The 24,464-nt window shown below is 37.6% G+C and overlaps 1 protein-coding gene across 3 annotated transcripts in view; it reads right to left on the bottom strand.

Annotated features, from left to right (window-relative positions):
* The window catches only part of KCNIP4 (potassium voltage-gated channel interacting protein 4), a 446,323-nt gene that overhangs the window by 325,363 nt on the left and 96,496 nt on the right, over positions 1-24,464 (bottom strand). The window contains exons 1-2 of one of the 3 annotated variants that reach the window (XM_075752407.1): positions 13,461-13,566; positions 13,229-13,337 (exon numbers count right to left, since the gene is read on the bottom strand). The exons of the other annotated variants lie outside the window; for them this stretch is intronic. Coding sequence (XP_075608522.1) covers positions 13,229-13,316 — 88 coding nt within the window. The 5' untranslated portion in view covers positions 13,317-13,337; positions 13,461-13,566. Of the gene's footprint in view, positions 1-13,228; positions 13,338-13,460; positions 13,567-24,464 lie in introns of those variants that run through there. 3 annotated transcript variants of the gene reach the window in all.

The following is a 24,464-nucleotide window of genomic DNA, read 5'->3' as shown; positions in this document are numbered from 1 at the left end:
CCCCCCCCCCAATAATATTGCATATGCTTATTTTCAGCTGCAGTATTCTGAAGACACAGTAATGACAAAACTTTATTTGTAAAATTATGGTATCAATATTATTTGGAATAGAACTTCAAATGCAAAATTAATGACATTTTAGAGTTCAACACTGAAGGGTATTAATAGGAACACAGAGTCCCTAAGAATACCTGCTGCAGTTTTTAAAAGATGTTTGGAAAATAAAATCTTCTTTAATTTCTTGCAGTTTTTTGGTGGAGTGATCCCCCCCCAAAAAAGAAGTGTCAAAGTGTACACATACTTTCACCATGCTACAGACTTGAGTTAAAAATACAAGAAGTAAATTGGCACTCAAAAACCAGAATCTAAAGGTATTATCTTAGTCAATGTTTAGAGAACCATCTTATCTAATTTGGACACCTTTTTGCAGTGGAAAGTTCAGGACTTCAATTCTAGATAGTTGTGGTTTGTTTATTTTTCTTTTAAATTACTTCAGAGTAAGTATTTCAGTCTTGGAACGGAAAGGGAATTGCGTTGTCTTCCATGACAGGCTGTGATTATGAAGAGACAAGAAGCAAATTAAGAGGTCGGTGTCACACTAAGCGTGTCACTCTAGTCATCATCTAAACAAATTCAGAGATACATAAAAATCTGCAAGTAGAATTTAAACGAATTGAGCTATACATGGACACAATGTTAAAAATACATATAGTCTGGAAACACCTTAAAGCAAGTAAAGGCCCCCCCACCGCACTGAGAAGCGAAGAGCGATGTGTGATGAGCGGTGTCACTCTGTCATTGCACACAAAGAGGTGACTGCCAGCGTAACAGGGCAGAAGGTTGGCTTTCTCCATGTTCACAAAGAGGGGTTAAGTTTTATCAGTTCTGTCGTTTCTACGTGGCTGTATCACGTATTCTGCGTGCCAGTCACACAGAATAACCAGCTAAAGACTGAAGTGCCGTGAGCACGTAGTTCAGTGCCCACATTCCCAAGGCAACATATCATTGCCATTTTCCAGATTGTCCGTTTACTTTATATCCAAACATGGCATTGAATTGACCATCATCTATCTCTAATGTTCTTACAGCATTCAAAAATTAAACTATTAAATGAAGAAACTATTTTTTGTTAATGCAGGTTCACATTCAAGATAGCTCTTGCAGACTGTTTGTTAAATACGAACGTAAGGTTATCCCAGTTTTGAAGAGATTGCCATTCATTAAACTAAAAGTTAAATTACATACTATTACTGCAGTCATCTAAAATCATATGCATATATTGTCATATTCGGGCAAATGCGATTGTCAGGTTTTCTCATTTTTATTCCTAGCTTGCATCTTTCACTTAACAGCCACAAATAAAACCATGAAGCAGATCCAAAAATATAGAGATTATTATTTGTTTTAATACCTTCATTCAAATGATCATCTATTGATGCTGCTACTGCCATCTTCCCTAGTTATGCCTGCTTTATCTGTTACATACTCATCTTTTCTTCCATAAGCAAGTTTCTAATCCCTTTTCAGGACATTAAAAAGTACAATTGCCTGAGGAAGGGCAAAGTATTTAGACTTAAGGCTAGTCTTGTGGATTTGCATTAGGTCTTCAAACATAATCATCCATATTCTCATTCATAGCCAATACTATGACAACAGAGCAAGGGCATTATTTTCACTCAAGAAGAGAAAAAAAAAAATATTTATATATAAAGTTCCTAGAACTTATTCTAAGGCTATTCCATATGTGAAACCTAACAAACCCAAGATATTAAAAAGGCACATGCAATGATTCTTATAATTACACTGTAAAACACCGTCTGAAAAAAATATTTCAGTTAACTTCATATTTGGTTTATAACTCCATGCAAACTAACTGTTTTAACTTCTGGTGACTGGAGGAAGGGGCTCAGGAGAGATGACTTAGTCATGAAGACTTTTTAGGAAGAGGCAGGGGTTACAACCGTTAAACTGTGATACTCTATCATCCTTTGAAGCAGTGACATTATTCTAATTGCAGAGAGGTTTATTTTGACATAAAAAGATAAGAACGATTGTACTGGTTCAGACTAAGGATCCATCTAGCACAATATCCTGTCTTCGGCAACAGCTATTAGTGTACGCCCGGAGAAGAGAAGCAGCAGGACGAGCATATTGAATATTTTCTCCTAACACTTTCCCTGCCACTGACTATTTTAATTTCAGGCGATTTCTTATATAAACTACAGTTAATCTAGTGAGTGACTCCCCAACAGATTTGTTTTCCAAATGCTTGCCCAACTCGTCCCTCTCAACTCATGGAGAACTTTTTGCACTTACACCACCATTTAGTAAAGAGTTTCACAGGTTTATCAGCCCCAGGGTTTTACTCCTGACTGGTAATTGTAAGCTCACCACCTATCCATTTAGACATAAAGCTCGTTTTGCCCAGCATGCTCCACTTCACATTAATCTACATTGAGTTTTATCTACCATTTTACTTTCTCTGAGAATCATTGCACAAAATCTATGCTAGAAAGTCCCTACAAAATCAACAAAACCCTCAACAACCAAAAAACAGTCTATGCACTCTAAGGTACTATTTATTACAGTTTGCATCCAAATTTCTACTCCAAGTATACTGTACTCCTTATTGCTTCTATACTCCATGTTACTCTGTATAATGGTTCAAGGAAAAAGTACACACACGGTTAAGAACTGCTTTGTATCGCAGAAAGCCAAGGTAGACTTAATTCTGCCATTTCCTAATATTTTGCGTGAATAATTTGATAACTTTCTAAGGGTTCCTTTAAGAGTATTTTCAAGCATAATGTCAAGTGCTGTATCCTACAGCTGAAGTTTTAATACTATCTTTTCAAATTATGCTGGTAGTTTGGACTCTTACAAGAATGTCAGCGAACGTAGGACTTCCAAAGGGAGATCATTAAGGATGGCTATGGGATGCTTTTCAATGTGTCATCTGTAAGAGAAGCTGAACTGTATCTTTCATTATAATTAAGATTCAGATTTGGAATTAGAGAATAAAAAACTCAAACAATCTTTTCAAAAGAAATGGTGTGCAGCATGGTAACTTTGTCTGTTCTTTTCCCATTAACGTACCACAAGAAATCTTAAGACTTCAAAGATGACTCTTCTGGAAGAATCTGGAAAAAAAGCTTTTTGAAATAGGTTATATGGCTCAATTAATGTGTTAAAATACGTGACGTTTGAGTGAAATAAACGCATTCAGAAGAATATGTTTAAAGATTAGGGCATTGCCTTTAGATCCCCTACTTCAAGATATCCTTCTACCCACACAAATTTTTCACTCCTGCTTTGGTCTTCTGTGATGTTCAGTCAATCTGACATATGCAGGATTATAAAATTTGAAGTTGAAATGTTTTACACAACACTGAATTTTGCAGATACTGCTTAAAGGAAGAGAGAGGTAGGCAAATTGGGGGAAGCAAAGGCAGTCTATCTAGACCCTTTTCTGAACAGGGGAAAATTTATAATTTGTGAGTGATTAGCAGTGGTTTATTATCATACATTTTCTAATTAAGTTCACAGTGGGTCTGCAGCTGCAGCGTGTGAGAGGTATATAGCTTTTTTGGGTGAATAAAAGAAATATTTGTAATCTGCTCCACCTTGAAGCAGAATGTAGCACAAGTGCACTAAGTGATGGCATCCTCAGCATTTCTCAGAATTTCTTTTAAGCTAACTGCTGCTGAGCTCAATTCATCTTGGTCTTTTTTCTTAGAGTACTGTCTATAGTACAGTGTACTTCTAAACAAAAAGCCTATGGGAGGGGTCCTATTTCTTCAGGATAACATAACAAAAAAAAAGCCAGGCACTCAAGTACGCAATAAACCAAAAATCCTAGTAACATTATAAGAGGACTCAGGCAAAATTCAACTAATATATTTGCCAAGAGAACTTAAAAAATAAATTTAAGTTTGATGTTTTGGTTGGTTGGTTGGTTGATTTTTTAAGGTATTTTTCCTCTTAGTGTCTGACATTTTATATTTAGGCGTCTCAGTCAACTAGTGGTATGAAACCTACTCAAAATCCAACTTTGTGACATTTCGGCACCCGCCACACCCTTCCACAAAAATGATTTCTCTCTGAGGTAGACTAATACCAAGACTGCACCGGCAAAAGTTATCAGTGCTAATCAGGAAATTGAGAAGGCATAACATACAATGCAGAACTTCAAATGAAATCTTGATTGGTTTCTTTGAAATTAAGGAGGCTTCTTTCCCTAAACGTGACAAAGATTTCATCCTTGCACATTAGAATTTGTGCAACTATATATAGAGAGAATATTGCATCTCTGTATATGAAAAATGTTTGAGACTCTAGAGGTTCAAACTACCTCATAGGCAACAGACAGAGATGCAGACCTTAAATCTGGAATTCTTTTTCATTTAAAAAAAAAAAAAAAAAAAAAAAGAGTGAAAAGACTTACCAGGTTGATGAAAAATACTCATCTGGTATCAGAAAAAGAAATATTTCAGCAACACACACATAAAAAAAATAGCATTTAGAAACCCATGTTTTCCCATGAATGTTGACATTTTAGCTTTTTTGTGACATCTTCAAGCACCTTTTTAAATAATTTTATTTTAGATCCTATTTGCATAAAAAGGTGAACATCCTTTTCATCTACTCTCTTTGTCTCATGTTGTTGAGGATTATTTTGATATTTTGGATTATTGTTTTCTTTTAATTTATTCTACTTCTCATTTTATTTTACATATATTTTCAATAGAGGTTGATGGAACATTATTAACCTGCATTCAAAAATGGTAATTCATCTTCCATGGTTTTTAAGGTTCCCTATTAACCCCTTAATAACAAAGCAGTCTTGAATAGAATAAAGCTTTCAAATCATTTATAGATTTTGTGCAACAGTCACCTGCAACTGCTACTTCATCTCTGGCTGGAGACGAGCATCACTGTTGGATGTTTAATGATGAGCAAAGTCCTTCTATTATAGTTTGGGTCTGTATTTCAGAATTTCATCCTATGAAATCAAAGTAGAGAACTGAAGAAAATGGTAAAAATTCTATGGTTACATTAGAAATGATGAGGAAAATTTTAACATGTCATCAGGGAAATTGTGCTGAGAACTCAATAGAGTAAAGTTTCTTCACTGTGCTTTCTTCATTACACACTGTAGGGTAATTAAGCAGCACAATTTTTTTATGGATTTATGCAGAGTAAACAGTACTGTAAATTCTCTTCTCTCAAGAGTCTACCCTGTACTATTTCTTCTCAAAAAATTCTCTCTTTGTGCTACAAGAAAATATTTGAGAAATGAAAACTCATTACGGTGGACATACATCAGTGCATTACCATTTGAAAATTGTTTCATTATGAGATCAGTGGAAAGAAATGCAAAAGTATTTTTAGGGATTTCATATAATAGCATCTTGCATGAGAGAGAGTCCTCTTCTTAAATAGGACAAAGCAAAAGCTTTCCTCTCTTTTACCCTGTTCAAAACAGCTTGAAGTGCCAGGAAAAAACCCACATAGAAAACTCCAGTGCTGTCTTTCTGTCCACGGCTGCTTTTTAACAAGAATTTATAAATACATTGAGAACAAAGCCAGGGTTATTCAGTTGGTAGCATACTCCTGAGTGCTAAAGTCATTCTTTACCAAGAGACTTCTGACGTGCCATGGTGTGCTCTAAACTCATAGCAATGTGTTCCTGCAGGGAACAGCGCAGTGACTGCTCCATTGTGAGTCCAAGGCAAGAGCACAATTAAAGTGCCTCATTTTCCCACTTAATCAAATTCATTCTAGAGCAGAGGCAGTTTTGCAGTCACAGCACTGCTATCACCTCATGAAATTATACAAGAATGTGGAAGAGATGAGCATAGCATGTCCCCTGCTTAGGAAGGAGCCTGTGACAGCTCAGCATGGGCTAGTATGGGAAGAAGTTTGGAAAGAGCTCAAAGAACAAGCAGTCAGACCTGTGGCTGCAGCTCTTGGTGCCCTGGCAAAAAGTAGGATGCCCTGAGCCAGGACTGCGGTGGGGTCCTCAGTCACTGGGTCTGCACATGCTTTCATTACAAGGTTTGGAGAAGGAAGGGAACCAAGCAGAGGTCCAAGCGTAAAAGTGCACTGAGGGCTGAAAGACAGGGGTTGAATTCCATATTGTTTGAATTACCTTAATTATTCACTGTGATAAATTGGCATTCTACTGCACACTCCTGACAAAGTTTAAAAAAAAACCAACACCCACACAAACCAACCTATTCAAAGATATCTGAAGAGCAACTGACCCTTAAATGCATCTAATCCCTGCATTAGACAAGGGCAGATATAACATCCAGATACGCACTGACAATGGTTCATCTTCAATGTTTCATACTAGTTTCTCAATATTTGTTGATTTGCCATCTCCTTTGCTTGGGAGATGCAGATTTAAGAGTACTGACAGAAGGCTTGATTTTCTTAGCTGACTTCAGGAGTGTCTTTGACTCGGTACATAGACATCCAAGGAACAGTTCTTGGAAACATCAAGTTCACTTGCAGGGGACTCCGGGACCATCACTGAATCAACGGTTTCTGGTGGTTCTGGTTTGTGAGAATCCACTTCTAGTACCTCAGAAGGTAAAGATTTATAAAAAATAGGCAGAGACTTTATTGAAAAGATAAAAAAAACTTTAACCTTTTATTGCCTAATTGTATTGCCTCGCTGTGGGTTAATACATCACAGACATTTATACAATTTGGAGGCCTTGTTTCAATCAAAATGCTTCAGCACATGCTCCACAGCTTTGTTGCAAGACATCCCCTTGCACAACTTGCTTCAAAGACCATTTGGCTTATATAAAGGCGATGGCTTATTTCCACTTTACTTTGTACAACTGGATATAACACAGCAATGTAGTATTTGCACTTATTTCTTTTGTAAGGGCAGCTGGGAATTATTAATTCCCTGTCATGCTTTCTCATGAATACCTGCAGTTCTTACATAATTTTCTTTAATCTTCACTTTCAGGAAATACAAAAAATACTCCTGTGACTGAGAAGTGGCCTTAACAAGTGAGTGTAATTTCTCATTCATTTACTTTGCCATGTATTAAGCTAATAAATCTAAGTGAACACAGAAATCATCATGGGTCTTTCAGAAAGTTACATCAATACAATTAAACATGAAATCAAAACAGCACCAGAATTTTAACACCTTGATTTTATTTGTAATTTTTTTCATTTTCTATTAAATCTTTATCCTATCACAAAATCCATTAACCAAATGCTTCGCTTAGTCCCATAGTCCCATTTCTGTCTTCCAAGCTCATTTTTTATTCAGTTGTCAGTCTTGCACAGTTTACCTGAAGAAGTTTTCAGAGACCAAAGCCCTGGTGATGAAAAAAGGTCTCTTGTTAGAAATCCCATTTAAGTGGAAAGACTCAAGAAAGACTGCACGGCGAGCAGCGCAGAGGCAGCAGCCGCAGACCTGCGCTTGCCTGGCTGGGACCTGGAGCAGGGCAGGGTTTGACCAACGAGCAGCTCAGAGGTCCTCAGCAGCAGCTTGGTCAGAGACAGGCAGATACCTGGGGACTGTAACTACTGCAGCCCTCCGATTTCCCCCCCCCCCCCCCTCCACTGCTTGCCTGCCAAAAAAAGTTCCCCTGAACTTAGTTAATTAAGCAGCATGTATTAGAATTGGCAGCATGTATGGAGACTACCTGCTCTGCAGTTTAAAATGCTGTTACATGAATATTGCCAGCTATTAAAAAAAAAAAAAACCAAACCACAAACCCCACCACTTTTACAGATTTATTCTACAAATTCATAAGAATATCCTACCTTCCACTTAGGAAACTAGAAGCAAAATGTCTTATGAATATTCACATTAAATAATCAGTTAACAGTAATTCCAGATCTTTGGATTCACTAAGTCGACACAAAAATTAACCAGCTAAAAGAACATGGAGGAAAACACACTACTAGAAAAACAGAAATAGCAAAACTAATGTTAATAATCCAGGAATATTTCCCTCATTGTTATTCCATTTCAAGGTCTGAAGAGGCATCTGAGAGACAGAGTGACAGTTGTTTCCTACAGCTATTTAAACCATCCAGACTTTCAACGTCACTCATTCATAAAGCTATGCAGGAGAAGTGACCGCAGATAAAGGTACACTAAATTCATTTCAGGATCAGTTTTATTAAAGGAGAAACCTTTTATTTTGCATTAGAAGTACAATACTTTTTTGATCTCTAGTAATTCTTCCCAAGACTGGGAAAATTTAATCAATTGTTGAAAATAATTCAGTTTGCCATGTTTAAGATGACTGCACGCATTAAATATGAAGTGGTTTTAAGCTTTATGCTTAAGGTCTGAGAAGAAAAAGAGAAAAATGCAGTATAATTATATGTAAGAATTAAGAACTAATTAGTCTCAATATTCTCTTTCATATAACCTCTTAACTGTAAAGAAAAAAGTTTTCTGGAATATTTACCTACTATCACTAGACTATTACATTCTTGTAAAATATTTGAATTAATCTCTAGGTTTTTAAGCATTCACTTTTATACTTTCCACAGCTCAATTTGAAAAAGTTGATAGTGGGACAACCCTGACGTATTCCTGGTAAGGCTGAGAGTTTTACATTCACAGCCCAAAAGCCAGATCCCATCTTTTGCTAACTTCTGTAGAAAGCGTCACTCCAAGAGTAAAAAACTGAGTATATTGCCCTGACTTTTAAGAATCATTCCATCAATGCATCCACAACATGCACAACTACAACTGACGACTTGAGCTGAAGCTTTTTATTATAACAACCATGGAATCCACACCATGTACTGGAATGGAACCTAGAAGGAAATTTAAAAATTGCCTTGTGAATTTTTTGTTGTAGAATGGGATAGGAAAAGGAACGAGGCAGAAAACTTGTCTAGTGGGACATTTAGTCTCAGTATTTCCCTCTCTTCCTGAACTGGGTCGTGAAACAAGGGTGTTTCAATCTATCCATGACAGAGAACCAGCACAAACCATTTTGGATCTCCATGTAGCTGGGACCTATTCTTACATGCTCTCTGCTGAAGATAAACATCAAGAAGTGGTGTGATTGTGATACTTGCTCTTACAACAGTTAGAGATCTCTTGGAGCAATTTCACAGAGTGGAGTTTAATCCTCAGGTCTACTCACTCCCAGATGGATTTCCTAATCATCAGAAAAGAGTTAGGCTGCCTGTTACCACCTCTCTCCGGTCCTGTGATGTTTACATGTCTTGCTGTATGACGGATTAAGAAATGGAGAGGGCTCTTACCCATACACCAGATTTTGGAAGTGTGGACATTCTCCTTGGACATGGAGGAGACATCTCAACCCTCTTCAGGCTAAGCAGTCAGCAACACAGCTGATCTTCGCTGGCAGACAGCCTAACCAATAGGTGTTTATATACCCCGTACTTCCAAAGTTCAGGAGAGGGACGTCTAATAAATCTCTGTGCAAATAAAGAGCACACCCTTGGAAAGCATTTGTAATAAACTGCTGTCTCAAACAGACACAGACTTTAGGCACTGGTAGGCAGGTGATCTGCAACAGTCACAGGAATACTGTTCTGAGCCCCTGGATGCCAGTGCGAGCATGTCCCACACCTTCACGGAAAAGATCTATGCTCAGATGATGTCTTCCTCTTAACAGTAGGCTAGAAAAATATTTCTGTGCACAAACAGGCAAAATTAAAGACTAAAGATTACCAGAAGGTAATCTGATTTCTCAAAGAAAGTGCCATTAAGTACATCCCACATTCACATAGATTTTTATTCTTTAACTAAGAAAAATCTCAAGCCTGTGATTAGCATGGGGTTTTTTTGGGAGGGTTATTTGTTTGGGGTTTGGTTTTTTTGTTGTTGTTGTTTTTTTACACCAATGGCATCAGTCTATAGATTAAAAATACAAAAATCAAGCCGTAGCTTTATTTACATAAGCCTAGAAGAGTGAGATTACTTCAGTTTGTTAGAAAGAGTACAGTTTCTTCCTTCTTTCTTTGTCAACACATATCCTAACTGGGAATTTGAATCGGTCCAGGAAAACCTAGCCTCCTTTATGACAGGCATTTAGTATGAATGTGCCTGAAAAGGACACACTTGTGAAAATTTACCACCGAAGTCAATGACAGTTTCGTTTCTATCATCTCTCTAACCCCCATGCTATCAGTTGTGACAGCTAAGAAATAATTTCAGAACAACAGCTAGGAAGTTTATTTGCTCCATTTCAAAATAATTTACAATCGATTCCTTGATCTCCCAATGATTTATCTCATTATTTATAATATATAAATTCATGTTGCATCTGAAAACTGAAACATTCTCGCAATTGCAGCACTAAGTTCTTTGTGACAATGTTTCAAGGAACAGGCATTTCTAACACACCTTGAGAGGCAGCAGGCAATAGAGTACGAATTGGTATGACATTTGAGAAATGCTGTCTTCAAGTATTAGAGGGAGTCTGTTCCAGCTGTGGAAACACATCAACTAACATATAGCAGAAATTATGGAAAATAAAAAACTTTGTTTAAAAGACTATTTCTTTTCACTACATTTTGCTGTCAATCATAGTAACATGCTGTAAAAAAAAACTGGAAGAGATCTGGATGTATTCAGGCAGAGATTGCCACTTAAAACCCATTGTAAAGATTTATGCAGCATTTACCTTCAAGCAAGTGGGTTGTTTCATTAATATTGGTTACAGCTGAGTTGAATGTTAAGCACAAGTCCATGTTTATGTACTATCATAGACAGCTACATGAGATAATTTTTATTGTAAATATTGAGATTCACCACAGAACAGGTCTGTAGTGCTGTAAATGTTTGTGAAAACCAGTTGTCAAAGGTGACTTCTTAGCTAGGCCTACAGCCTAGTCTCCCTCCTAGCTCACTTTCTCCTGTTTTCTAATCAGCGTAATCACACCAACTGCAGCAGAGCTTGTACCAATCTACACTGATGTAGATTAAATATATATTCAACATGCCTACCATACAGAAAGGAGGAATGGATTAGATTCAGTGCACGTGCCCTCAATGGGTAGTGCCAAGTTAAGTATAATTTAAACATGAAAGAACACCTGAAGGAGAAACCAGGGGGCAAATCATATCAACAAGGAAGTTAAATTATATTCACCATTTTGCTCCTTAGTAAACATCTACATTTGGATAATCATTGGTCACTTGAGTGAGCAGATAGCCTGCATGTAAAAAGTAAATAAGCACACATTTTTGTTTCTGATAGCTATAGTGCCTTTTTTGAATGATCAAGACAGAAACAGAAATATCTTTAATATAAAAATTAAAGTGTAAGTTTCTAACACTTTCAAGTAGGCTTCCTCATTCATCTTCATTAATTATCAACTAATTATCAACATAATGAATTATGCATCAGATTTTGCTTGGAGAACAGTAAATGGTATTGCAACAGTTGAGGTTAATGAGTAGACTGGGCTATGCAAGAACTGAACAGTGGAGCTCTCTCTCTCTCTTAGCTGTTCAATTATTATCACATTATATTGACCTTATTTGTTACATCATTTGAACATGACGAGGTCTATTAACCTAATAATAGTAGTAAGATACTGTTAACTGTAGTAAAAATGAACCGAAGATTTCCTAGAAAGTGTCTCAGTTGTTAAGAGTTCCTAAGAGCGGGAGTATTTTGCTTGCATGTTTCTCCCTTAAGGAGACATGTTTCATACAACTCTACTTGGCTTTCCAGTAACATAAAAAGTGTTTCTTAATTATAAATGAAAGAACTTCTTTTAGTAGTAACATAAGAATCAATATCCACAACAATTCCTGAAAATGGTTTTGAATTGTGAGCTTAGAAAGCTTACAATACAAATGTCCATCTGAAAAATAACCTGGTGTGCATCAGTTGAGAGATAGGAAAGGAAAAGCTTCAATGACTTTGTAAAAAAGGAGCACTGTGTTCATTTCTAATATAGCTTGCTTCTTGCATTGTATATTACTTAATTTCCACAGCAACCCACAGGAGCAAGAAGCCAGAATTTCAGAGAAATTTGAATTGATAGAATTCACAAAAGAAAAACCACAATAGACTAGGAATACTACAGAAAATAAAAGTCAGGGAAGCTCTGTGTTACCAGACGCTCAAAGTTACTAAAAAGCTGTATCAGATTTCCACAAGTTACAAGCATCCTATAAAGGTTGCCAATGTTTATGCTATGATCTTTATAGCATTATATACCCAAATCTGATAAACTGCATGCATCAATAATTTAATTTGTTAGTGAAGAGTCAACTTGCTTTCCAACCTATCAGTGCCTAAAGTGACTAAATAAACCAAAAAAACCCCACAAAACCATCAGCAGAAACTTTCAAAATACTTGTAGTAAAATGAATGGCTTTTAATTCTTGATAATCATGTTAGTATAATTGGTTAAGTCTGCTGATGTTGGACTTGCACCTCTGCTTGATGATTCTTCCAAGGGAAAAAAAAAAATATTTGAAGTCTAGAAAGAAGCCCAATTATATTTTTTCAATACAAAATGGCATAATGTAAGGTATCATATTTGTCGCCTGTTGGGAACAGCCATACAAAATGCTGAATTGTGAGAAAAATATATGTTCCGAAGTGCTAAGAAGAAAACTATACTGTTTGTTCAGTCTAGCTTAGAAACCTTATCTGGTACTGTACAATTTGTCCAAGGTTACAGGGAAAAATAATTCTCTAAATAAAGTTGACAGCCATTTATGGTTTCACATTCTTTAAGGGCAAAAAGCACAAGTCTTATTTAAAGTCTGCAGCAAGATACTGTAACATCATATTGACAGCTTGCAGTTTATTTACATCTTAAAATAAGCAAAACCAAGCCTCCGAAAAAAAGAATGTTGACAAGCAGACTAAGTAAATCAGTTCAAGAAACAGTAAAAATGCAAAGCATGAGATTTATCCTTTATGACTGTCGTGTGATTACTCTGCATTACCTTTGATGTACACAGGTGGACAGGTGAAAGCACATACACTCACATTCCAGTCTGGATTCGGGTGTGTAAATGCTTAGAGAATGTTACGCTGTCTAAGCACCGTAACAAAAGACTATATATTCTGGTTTTATTATACTCAGCCACAAAATAGTTCACAGATTTTTTATTATTATTTACAAGATGAAAGGAACTGTAATATAAAACAATGCCATCACTGTATTAACCTTAGGCAATTTTCTTGTTATCATGCTGCACAGCTCGACTACAAAGAAAGAGAGTCATTACCTGTGTGAAGAGAACCTGTGATTAGCCTGAGAAGGTACTGGGCAAATTTCAACATTTCACGCTTACACCGCTTCCTACAGCCACTCATCTTAGGCAACGCGGTATTCCTCTGAGAAGAGCCAGAAGACTTTGCCAAGAGAGAGAACAGTTTCTGCCAGCAAACTTCTGGGGCAGTTTACAGCCTCGCAACTCCTCGCCTCCTCACAGCCAAGCGAGCTCCCTCCCGCTTTACCTCCGGTGCCTGCGAGAGGAGCCCCGGCGGCAGGCAGCGGCGCGGGCTGCGGGCGCTCCCACCACAGCACGGCGCAGCCACCGGCGCCCCCGCGGCGGCCGGACCCGCCGGCAAGGCGCTGCCCGCGCACGGCTCCGCGGGTGCGCAGCCCGGCGGGCGGGGCGGGGCGGGGCCGGGCCGCCTGCCCGCCCCACGCAGGCATACACCGACGCGGCACACACGCACGCAGGGGCTCGGGGTCCGTCCTTCTCCGTGAATCAGCAGGCGGGCAGGCAGCGAGGGCAGCGCACGCCTCGGGTTCCGCTGTGCCGAGGGGCGGGAAAAACCCCATCCGACAGCAAAACGCCGAGCGGTCGGTCGGGAAGCGTCCCAGTGCCAGGTAGTGCGTTGCACAAGGTCAGAGCAGGGGACTGCCTTGCCTGCGTCTCACCTGCAGGAGTGAGATCAAGGGGTGAGCCGGAGGGGATTCCCCACCGCCTTAACTTCGCGCGTGGACCGCGGGACCCGTGTGCTGAAGGTCACGGAAAGCCCAGGCCGCTGCGCACCTCCGGGGAGGGCATACGGTACCGGGACCCCAAGTGGTACCTCTGCGGGGAGCTCCCCCTGCTCCCCAGCTCGCTGACCCGGGACAGCTGGGGCGCTGGCTCTCGCACAGTTAACATGTATTGCTGAGGATCTCTCTAAGAAAGTCTCTTGGGGAAGCTCCATGCATTCCTTGCTATTCCCTTATAAATACATTATTTTCCATTTTGCATGAGAAGTGTTTCCTATTAATAAAAATTATCTGCTGAAGTCTTTATCCATGAGCAAAGAACTTGAAGATTATGTTTTCATTTCCCTTGGAGTACTTCTCTGTACTACATAAACACAGAGAACAACTCTATTGCATTAGATGGTGATGCAATATGTAATGCCTAATACAGTTAAAAGAAGACAAAGAACCCATTAAGGAAAAGCTTAACAGAAGAAAATCACCGTCTGATCTAATTTTAATGACAGCATTGACCATAAAACATTTTGGTGAATGCCTTTAAAAAATTATAACAAACACGAATGCACATCTTCAAGCTATTCTTAATATTAACGCACTGAGCAGAGATAAATACATTACAGACACAAAACATCAAAGCGTTATCAAAGCTGCAGTTAGATGACATAGTTTCTGTGTCTGCTATCAAAAACATAAGCATGCTGTCTTATGCTTCCAGTGAGGCTACGCAGTGAACGGAAAGAGCCAAAATAGCTTCCAGAAGCCCCTGGTTTAACCCAGCAAAGGGTTTAGCCCAGGAAGGAGCTGGGCAGATTTCAATATTTCATGTTTACACCACTTCCTACAGCCACTCATCTTAAGCAGTACCTATTTTTTGGAAAAAAGAAAACTTTGCCAAGAAGGGTTTGAAAAAGACCAAAACCCAACAAATTCTGAGGCGTTAGAGATCACAGTCTGCCTTACAAGTTTCTAAACACCTTTGGTTTCCGAAAAGGAAATTCCATAAATAGCTGGTGGAGGTAAAGAGATGCTAAAAACAGAAGTGTGTTTTTCTTTTTTAGAGGAGGATAGAAGAGGCCAATGCAAATCATTCTCAGCTAGAGTCCTTGACCTTTGTGATCTGTTGACATTTTTAATTGCTTTATACAAATTTCACTAGCAGTGTTACGAAAGTGACGAACTGAATATCCGTTTTCTAAAGCCTTATACAAGCATGTATCACCAACACCATGTTTTGTTGTTGTTTCCTCCCCCAAAAAAAACAAACCAGCATCAGTTCTGACATGTTTTCCTAAACCCTTTATGTTTCAACACAGCAATAACAGTAATTGCTACCTAAGAAAGAGTTCATGAAAGGTTTCTGACCAGTTTCACTAAGAGGCTTTTAATAAACAGTGCAGTATTTGGGTAGAATTGCATCCACATCTACCTCCCAATACTTCTCTGCTCAGCACAAAAGGCTGACTAATCTTTGGACTGAAGTTCCTTACCCCAAATCAAAAGAGCAAGTCAGGGAAAAAATGGACAGGAAAATTACAGTGGAAAACTGTAACAAAGCCACCATGATTTTGTTGACAAATATAGTGAAACAATATGAAAGACAGTTGTAGAAAAGCAAGCATATATATTAGCAATATACTACTTTTTTTTTAATTGATGGGCTACACTAGAGTCCTCAGTCAGAAACATTCTCTTTGCACTGAAGTATATAAATACTTTTTATATCTATAAGCTATGTCCACACCTAATAATTCATAATCTATAGACCTATAATCCTATTTTAAAAAAAAATATTCCTATTAACATCAGAGGGCTCTGGATCAATTTCTATAAATTCTGATTTTGGAATCAGGTATTAGTAATCAGGGTTTAAAAGCTACAGTTTAAATACAATGCAGAAGGAATAAAACACATGCTTACAAAAAAAAAAAAAGGGGGGGGGTTTCAGATGTTAGGAAAAGTAAATGGAAGGAAAAAGTAAACATTGTTTGTAAACTCCTGGATTTTCAAATTGTTTTACCCAGTCCAGCTGACAGGCTCCTAGAACAATACAAAATAAAAATTATTTTGTTTTGAAGTACTTGGGAGGCATGAAATGACTGGGGATTTTTTTAAAAGACCATCCACAGCAGCAGTCCAGTTTAAATGCAAAATGAAAAAGTTGCCATGAATGTATAAAGTACAGAGCTGTTAAGACAAATTAATTGATAATAATCCCATATTTTCTTCCTTTGAGGATTTCTAAACAAATCTACAAGAAAAACCTTAAAAAAATCTTTGTTACTATGGCAAGAAAAAAGTGCCAAACCATCAATTTATCCTATTCAATTCATAGATGCAATTCCACATGCATTTTTAGAACTTTAATTAGGGTCTCAGCATCACTGGTTTATGCCTCAGGCACATATGTTGGCAACTGAAGTGCTCCCTATACCATAATCAGAAGGTGTATACACTGATGTAGCTTTAGTCTCACACTACAAAAAAAAAAAAAAGCTACACAAATCTTGTAGTTAAGAGTTGGTCAGTGTTAGCAGGTATGTAATCAGTATGTCTTTTCTCGTTCCTGTGTAGGAATAATATTTCAGTATAAGACAAAACAATCAAAACCAAAGCAGAAGTCAATTAACATCAATAGGAAAACATTTTAAAATAAGGGAAAAAAACCTGATTTTAAAATTGCAGAGGTTGCTGGGACAATCTAGTCTAATCTTTCTTTATTAAAAAAAAAAAACAAACCCACGACAAACCCACAAAACAAAAAACCCTTAACCTCAAACTCACTGCCTGTCTCAGAACAGAACTTTGTGATGGCCTGGCATGAAATGATAAGTAATGCTGAATTAGCTAGCATTATAGTTTCTTTTTGAGAGAGAAAGACTTACTAAATACAGATTATATTTAATAACAAAGCAAAGCCATCTCTTAAAATAGTCAAGAAGAAATTCAGTTTGCCTATCATCATATTAAGTAACAACAGCAGACTCAACTTGCAAAAAGCACAGTATAATGGTTTAAGGAGAAAAAAGTCATCACAAATATTTGATAATAATAAGAAACCCCTGCAACAGGGACAGCAGTGCACATCGGATATAAATTTGTTAGTATGGTTAGAAAAAAAAGCAACAGCACAAGTTGAAGTGACACATACAGAGCACAAGTTGATCGGCTTCTTGGCAGTGATTTGCCTTGTATACCTCTTTCGTTTGCACAGGTTATTTAAACATTCTTGCAACTTCAAAGAGCAAGCTCTCCTGAACTAGCCTGTGCTATTGACTAAGAGCAAATTGAAGTCTTATAACAATAACAAAATCAACTCAATTAGATGCTTCAACTTCATCGGAAAGGGTGACTGCAGGAAGTCAACCAGGAGCACTGAAAACCTGTGTACACAGAGTTTCCTCGCTGTTGACTCCAGAGGCTTGTGAGGGCTTTTGTTCTTAATGCAAATGTTGAGTTCCACAACTGAACATTTTTATCAGAGGATTTCTAGCCTCCTTATTTCAAAGGGCAGAGATAATATTTACAATCTAAGCACATGGCAAGAATAACAGATGGGTAGAAACAAACAGATGGGTGAACACAAGGTAACAGCGAGATGTTTATGATCAGCATAAGAAACAGCTGCCACAAATAGATGACCATCATCAGGCCTCCTTTGAGTTGCTCCTCGTTTGTCATAAAAGTAAGAGCCCTCCTAAATCACAAACCCTCTTTAATAGCTTTTCTCTGGCCTTTTACTTCTCGACTCTACAGTATTGTGTACCAAGATGTCCAAAGTTGGCCACCATTATTCTAGAGTGGATGCAGCAGGATTAGAGTCCTTCATCACAGAAGTCACTGGAAACTGCTGAACTAATTCCAAATTATTCACCACGTCTATGAAAATATCAGCCACCACTTTTAGCTATAGCCAGTAAACAGCAACAAAAACTCTCCTGCATCTCATCTGCCCAAATTTAGTCTTGGATATTAACACAAACCAAAGATGGTTACATGGTAGAACATGAGCTGAGGAAGCAGAGATGCAGATATATGTTCCCTTCCAAACTGATTAGTAGTAACGTGCTAGCTAATTTTACTTAGTTTAAAATGATTATTGCTCCTTGCTGTCTGTCCTGAATGTTACAGCAACAAGGAACACAAAACTATTTCTGCTACATCCACTCCGTATATTAAAGTGGATGTCAGCATGGGATGTGGACATGATCTTGTTCTGTCTTGTGTGGGAACAGTAACTCCCACAGAGCCCAAGGCAGACAGTGAGGGGACTGCCGAAGTCCCCGGTTTTGAAGACAGACTTATTTATTTTTTAAACTTTTTTTTTTAAAACCTTTCATAGCAAATTAAAAAGTTTTAGTAGGCCAACCATTACTTATCCAAACTACATGCAATGTTTCTTAATGTGGAACACAAAATAATAAGAAATATTTATCTTGGCCTATGCCACTGAATATTAATACAGTCTTCCTGCTTTTGTCTATGGTTTTTAACTTCTCCTGAAAACTTGCTAAGAATAATATCCTCAAAATCTAACAGCTCTATTACTGTGCTTAAAATAGGACTACAGAGAAATGACTGCTACCTCACGCTGTTTGCATAATATCAACAAATTATACATGTGCTCTATTCTAATAGTTAATACCTGCATAAAATAAATCACTTTCATCACTGTTATAGTTCCAGACTTTATAGCTTCAAATTTAATTTTCTATCACATTTATGGAGCTTAATAAAACAGGGTGGCTTAGCCCACCAGAACATAAAACCTTTGACCAGCGTGACAAAACCCACTGAAAACATTTGTCTCTTGTTTCTAACTTCCCTCTAACTAGCTGCTCCGTCAGAATGCCTTTTTTACCTACTCAGTGTCCTTGAAGCTTACCCCAAGGATTCATTTTCACACAACACTCTAAGATGATACTGCAGACAGTCAACTAGGAGCTACAGCTGCCTTGGCCTCCCACACGGTCCTCACTTTCCTAATTAAATATTCATCACTCCAGAATGTTGCAGTGTCAAACACTAGCAACTTCCCAGCCTGACCTTCCACAGCCAGCCTACAGCTTGTGCTGGAGAAAAAATAAACAAGACTGGGACTTACCTGCTGAAACATAAAATGGCATAATGCAGTTTTCATGTCACACTAAGTTCTGTGCACGGACTGTAAAATTCTCACTGCAGAAGCTAGAGTACTATCTTTTAATGCTCAATGGAAATTGAATATCTGTATGCAAAGCTAACTATAAAACTTGCATGGGCAGTGTTATCAATAATCTTTCTGCAGAACACTAAAGTCTTCTCTTCCTTATCATATAGGTCCTGTTTTGTATGTATGGTCATATCTTCCAACTTAAAAAAACAAGCCAGTGCTAAGTATTCTCAAATAAATCAAAAAAAGAATGAAGCATACTACTGTCAACAAGTATATGAGATTTTAATTTTGTGGCTTTGGATTCCTATCTTAGTTTCACATACCCCATTTATAAGAAATTTGCATTTGGCCTCCAAGACAAAAGAATTTATTAATTCCAAATCTCTCTCCTCTGTGGAAAGAATATCTGGAGTTATTATAACTCATTTTAGTTATACTAGATTCTGCACATATTTACATCTGTATTTAATGGAAGAGAAAGCTGAACGGAAAAAAATCAGAAGGAATCAACTTCACTTCTATAGAAATCATAGCCTCAATAGTCTATAGGTTCCATAGATCATCTGAGATTTGATATAACTAAAGCATATGCATATCATGCCCCTATGCAATAAGAATATTGAGAAGCTTGCATTTTGACCCCAACAGCTATAATAACTTGTTAAAGAAGAAAAATATATCAGAAATTGGGTGCATACATATTTTATTTATACATACTAGGTACGCAGCATTTTTAAGAAGATGGAATAGTCATTGCACTGAATCGGCTATGAGAATTCTGTAAGCATAATAAATGCATATGTGCAGCTTGGACCAGGAAGTAAAAATATTTATGAGAAGTATGCTTTCGCTACATAGATATGTAACAACACATATGTATGTATATTTATATAAAATATACATATGGTTTAAAAAAGTTTGATTTCATAGCTTCAATAATTTATTCAGTCATCTGCAAGAGGCTTTTTGCCCCTAGGATTTCCCATAAATGGTCAAAACTTACATTTCATCTTCTGAGTCAAGGGCTTCCTTACAGTTTTCAGGGATTTTCTTTCCCCTGGCATTTTTTGCTAGCCCAAAGCAATTGTGGATGCTGTAGAGGTTGCGGATGTGGCTTGCCACCCTGATGAAACTAAAGGTTTAAAGGTGCAAATCCTTAAGTCTTCACAGCCTTAATCTGTCATGAATTGCAATGCATTTGGATGAATATGCTGCAACTACTACATCAGGGAGGAGAAAGATAGAAGAAGAAATAGTTTTTCAGAGCCTGCATCTTGGTTAAAGTTTTGTCCTTCATCCAAAATTTGATTCTGTTAATTATCTCATATGAAGTACCAGTGTTGAGAGCAAGTTAAATTACCACACTCTTAGGCCCGTGCTGTCTTTCCCCTCCTAGCAGAGTCCTGCAGATACCGAGAACAAAAACAGTCTGTCAGCATTCCTGTGGGATCCTTCAGTAAAGCCTTTTGGGGAACATGAGCAGTTACTTGTCTACTTCAGATTTTCCAGAACTGTTGTGGTTGTAATACTGGCCCATAGATCTTTCTCCCACATAATGCAGGTGGTTAGCTCTCCCAAAGTATGCTAAATTTAGCTCTGACAAATAGGAAAGTCATTTTAAATAGACTTATAATTGATCTGATCATATCTATGCTCAGATAAACCTGAGCTGAACCTTGCTGATGGGTAATACAAAAAGGTTTATATATAGAATATGTACTCAAAATTCTACCACTCTAAACTAAGTAAGTTTTTCTACTGCACACGCTTACTTTCATTAGAGGCAAATTAAAAAACACATTCCAAAAATTATTTTATGATCATCTCCAGTCAACTGGAAATTCATCTACATTTCATGCTACAGATAAAGCCTGAAGAAGCTACCCACTGTGCACTTCAGATAGGAAACAGTGACCAAGGGTATAAGTCAAACAGTAGCATACCTGTCTAGCATTGCTGGCCCCGTAAAGGAAACATCTGAGCCTGCATTACAGCCTTGAAGTTGCATGCTGCATACAGTCGGTAGATTTTGATGGCCTTATACAATGTCCGCGCAGTATCGTTATTTGTCTTCCTACCTCCTACCACATGTTCTTTTGTGACCATATAAACTACCACTTCTCCAAGAAGTGTGGCCACAACTACTTGCAACCTCAGGCAAGCCTCCCTCATCAGTCCCTCTACTACTACTTTAAATCAGTCCTTGAGGACCAGAGATGGAAGGAAGCAGAATCAAAGTAAACCTTGGAGATTAAAAAGCAGGGGAATGGAGCAAGCAGGGAATTCAAATCTCACATGTGACCCACGGGCATTAGTGAAAGACAGAATTTTTGGTTCTCAGCTGGGAATAGTCACTGGCAGGGCAAGTACTTGGGACCATGTGCTTCAAACCTCAGGAAACTGCAGAAGTTGAGTCTGAAATCAATGCAGTCTCTTAATGACAACAGAGTCTAAAAGATCTGATCAAATAAAGGCCTTAAGCATAAATCCAAATCATTTTCCAACTCTATAGCCTGAGGAAGTGAAGTAGTTTTTATTAGGAACTCAGCTATTATGAAGTTACAAGGCAGTGATAATGATAATAGCCTGTATATGGTCTAGGCAAGCAAAGGAAAATTTCATTAGTTGGCTGTAAATAAATTTCCAACTCTGAAGCCTAAACAGGAAGCTAACTGCAAGACTGATAATGAGCATTTATACCAGCTCTGTACAAAGAACAATATTTTTTATATAATGCATACACACTTATCATATAGTTAGCACTGATGCTCAGGAACATATAGGGGAATACCACTATTTCTGTCATTGTAACGAGAAGAAATGCTACTAGAAGAATGATGGTAAACTTTTAAGGTTTTATACAGTATGGGGTGAATATGAATATTACTTCTATTTAAACCCTGTAGAAATTTCTTAGTTCACACCAGCTGCTCTGTGGGCCTGGATATAGAACTTCAGTCACCAAGTAGAAATCATGTTTTACATTACATAAATTATTATTTCAAACTTTTCCCCATCAGAATAGGGCAGCTACCTCTACTGCAGAAACTGTATTAAAAATAGAAGAGATAAGCTCTTCAGTCAAAAAAAAAAAAAATCTATTAAACTTATCTTATGTCCAAAGAAGCATATTGGGGGGGGGGAGGGAGGGAGAGAAAGAAAAAAGAAGTCACCACTCTACAATTTCCAATATACAGGTAACTTGTCAGGTGTAAGCATCTTAATTGCAAATATGCCCTTACCAGTTTTGGTCAATAAAGAATTTATGGTATGTCATGCAGTTTTCATTCTTGCCTCTTGATTAAACTAGGTAATTCCACTCTCCTTAACTTCAAATTGCATTTGATTCAGTAATCACATTTTATCTTACACTATTTTATGTTATCATTGCCCAGACTCCCCCATGGGATGTCTTCAGAGATAATTCAAGTTGGTCACATTTTAATAGCTTACCTCTTTTGTTTTCCACCCAATGAAAGAGAAAAAATAGAAGGTGGCAATAATTGGGTAATAGAAGTTTTAATCAATTGATTTTTTTCTGAAGGTAGAACATTTATCTGAAGACACCCATAGGATTTCCTCACCTTTTTAAGATTAATGTTTCTAAATAATACGTTGTTTTGGCTTCCCCAGGAACATTCCATCTTTAAAGATGCAAACCAAGGCGGGAAAAAAACCCCACCAAAAACTGCAGGAGTGGTTTGTGTGGCTCTCTACCTCAAAAATTATTTATAAAAGTAGAATAGTACTAATAGAAGGATACCTTGTTTCAAAATATCCTACAATCTCAGGGAAGATTACAATACTACCTAGGGAAGGATGATACCCAAGCAAAATTACTCCTGAAAGTCTACAGTCATTAATCTGTTACACTATGAGATGTTAATAGTATTGCAATTGGAATGACAAGGTTTTTGTACTCTGTTTATACTATTAATAATTTTAAATAAGCTAAAACCAAAACTCTTGTCTCTGTAAACACATGGATCAGATATAGATATACGGCATCTTCCCTCTCTTGTCCTTAGCAAGATTTCATGCATAACACCTTCTCTTACCACAAGAAGTGGTTTATAGTTTGCTTTCCTTCCAGTGGCTTTTTAGAGGAAGGTGTCCCCATGGTCTAACCACTTTCATCATTTAGGGGCAGCGCCAATTTCTGAACTTTCTCAGCAGTACAAAAACAATTTCCCAGAACTCCTCCCACTCTGAACTTGCAGTTCACACTGCACACATATTTGTCCGCAGACAACAAAGACTGCAAGAAGTAAACCAATTTTTACTTTAAATCATGCAAGACATTCCTACATCTGAAGTAGTTAGGGTATCAGAATGGGGGAAACAGTTTCTACATCGCTCCTTACTTCTTTAAATTATCGGGCTGGGTCCGTCCTGTCTCATCCTGAGCCTCCTGTCCTGGCTTCCCTTCCAGAACAAGAGCTTTCAGAACCGTTCCCACTCCTTGCAACACAGAGCTAGTTTACTTCTATTGACATGTCCAGGCTTCATTTACTACTCCGAAGAGGAGGTAAAAAAGAAAGCATCTTTAGCTGGTCCTTTGCTAGGTAATCTATTGCAGTTACTACCATCTGATATTTAAACTAAAAAATCTGGTTTGCTAAAAGCAATTGCTTTTCCTTTTCCAGCAGTGCTTTACTTAAAAAGGTGCTCAAATTTTAACAATCCTCTTTTGTTAGCTTAAACCATGTGCAAAAATTCCTCCTGTCACTTCCCTTGGGTTTGAAGGGTATCAGCAATACTATCCTTTTTAAATGGCACAAAGCTTTTGGTGGTGAAAATTCAAATCTTTTACTTTTTAAAAGAGATGATAAAAGTTGTAACAGAAATGCTACAAAAACCAAAAGTATAAGCAATCAAATAATTAAGGCCAAGGCATTTTTCCAACCAAAAAAAAAGTTAAGGACCCTTTGGAAATCAACACTCAACCCTCAGTTTTTTCCTAGAGATTTTATTTTCTTCTATATGTGAAAAACTTGCTCTAATCTGCATTTAAGGCTGGGGAGAAAGGTCAAAGCCTAGCTATAATTATTAGTTCTTGTAAACATGTGCAGAATATGGGAACTCTAATTCTAAACCCAAACACTTCTGTGCACCCCAGGATTGCATGAATAATCCACAATACATAAAATATGATTTTGAAAAATCGCTGGGACTCTATGTCTGTGGCTGGTAAAAAAAAAAAACCCAAAACATACCTTGAAGTCATTTACCTAAAAATCTATGTATTCTGTCTCAGCTATCAAAAAGTGCACATCAGGATAGTGCTTTTAAAATTCAATACAACTACAGCTGATGTCCTTTGCATAAAAAAGACAACTTTTTGCTGAGTCTCAAAGAC

Source organism: Balearica regulorum, chromosome 4, assembly GCF_011004875.1.
Source record: "Balearica regulorum gibbericeps isolate bBalReg1 chromosome 4, bBalReg1.pri, whole genome shotgun sequence".
NCBI classification, from domain to species: domain Eukaryota; kingdom Metazoa; phylum Chordata; class Aves; order Gruiformes; family Gruidae; genus Balearica; species Balearica regulorum.
The sequence above is the reverse complement of the archived record's forward strand: the minus strand, read 5'-3'. Positions and strand labels throughout refer to the sequence as shown.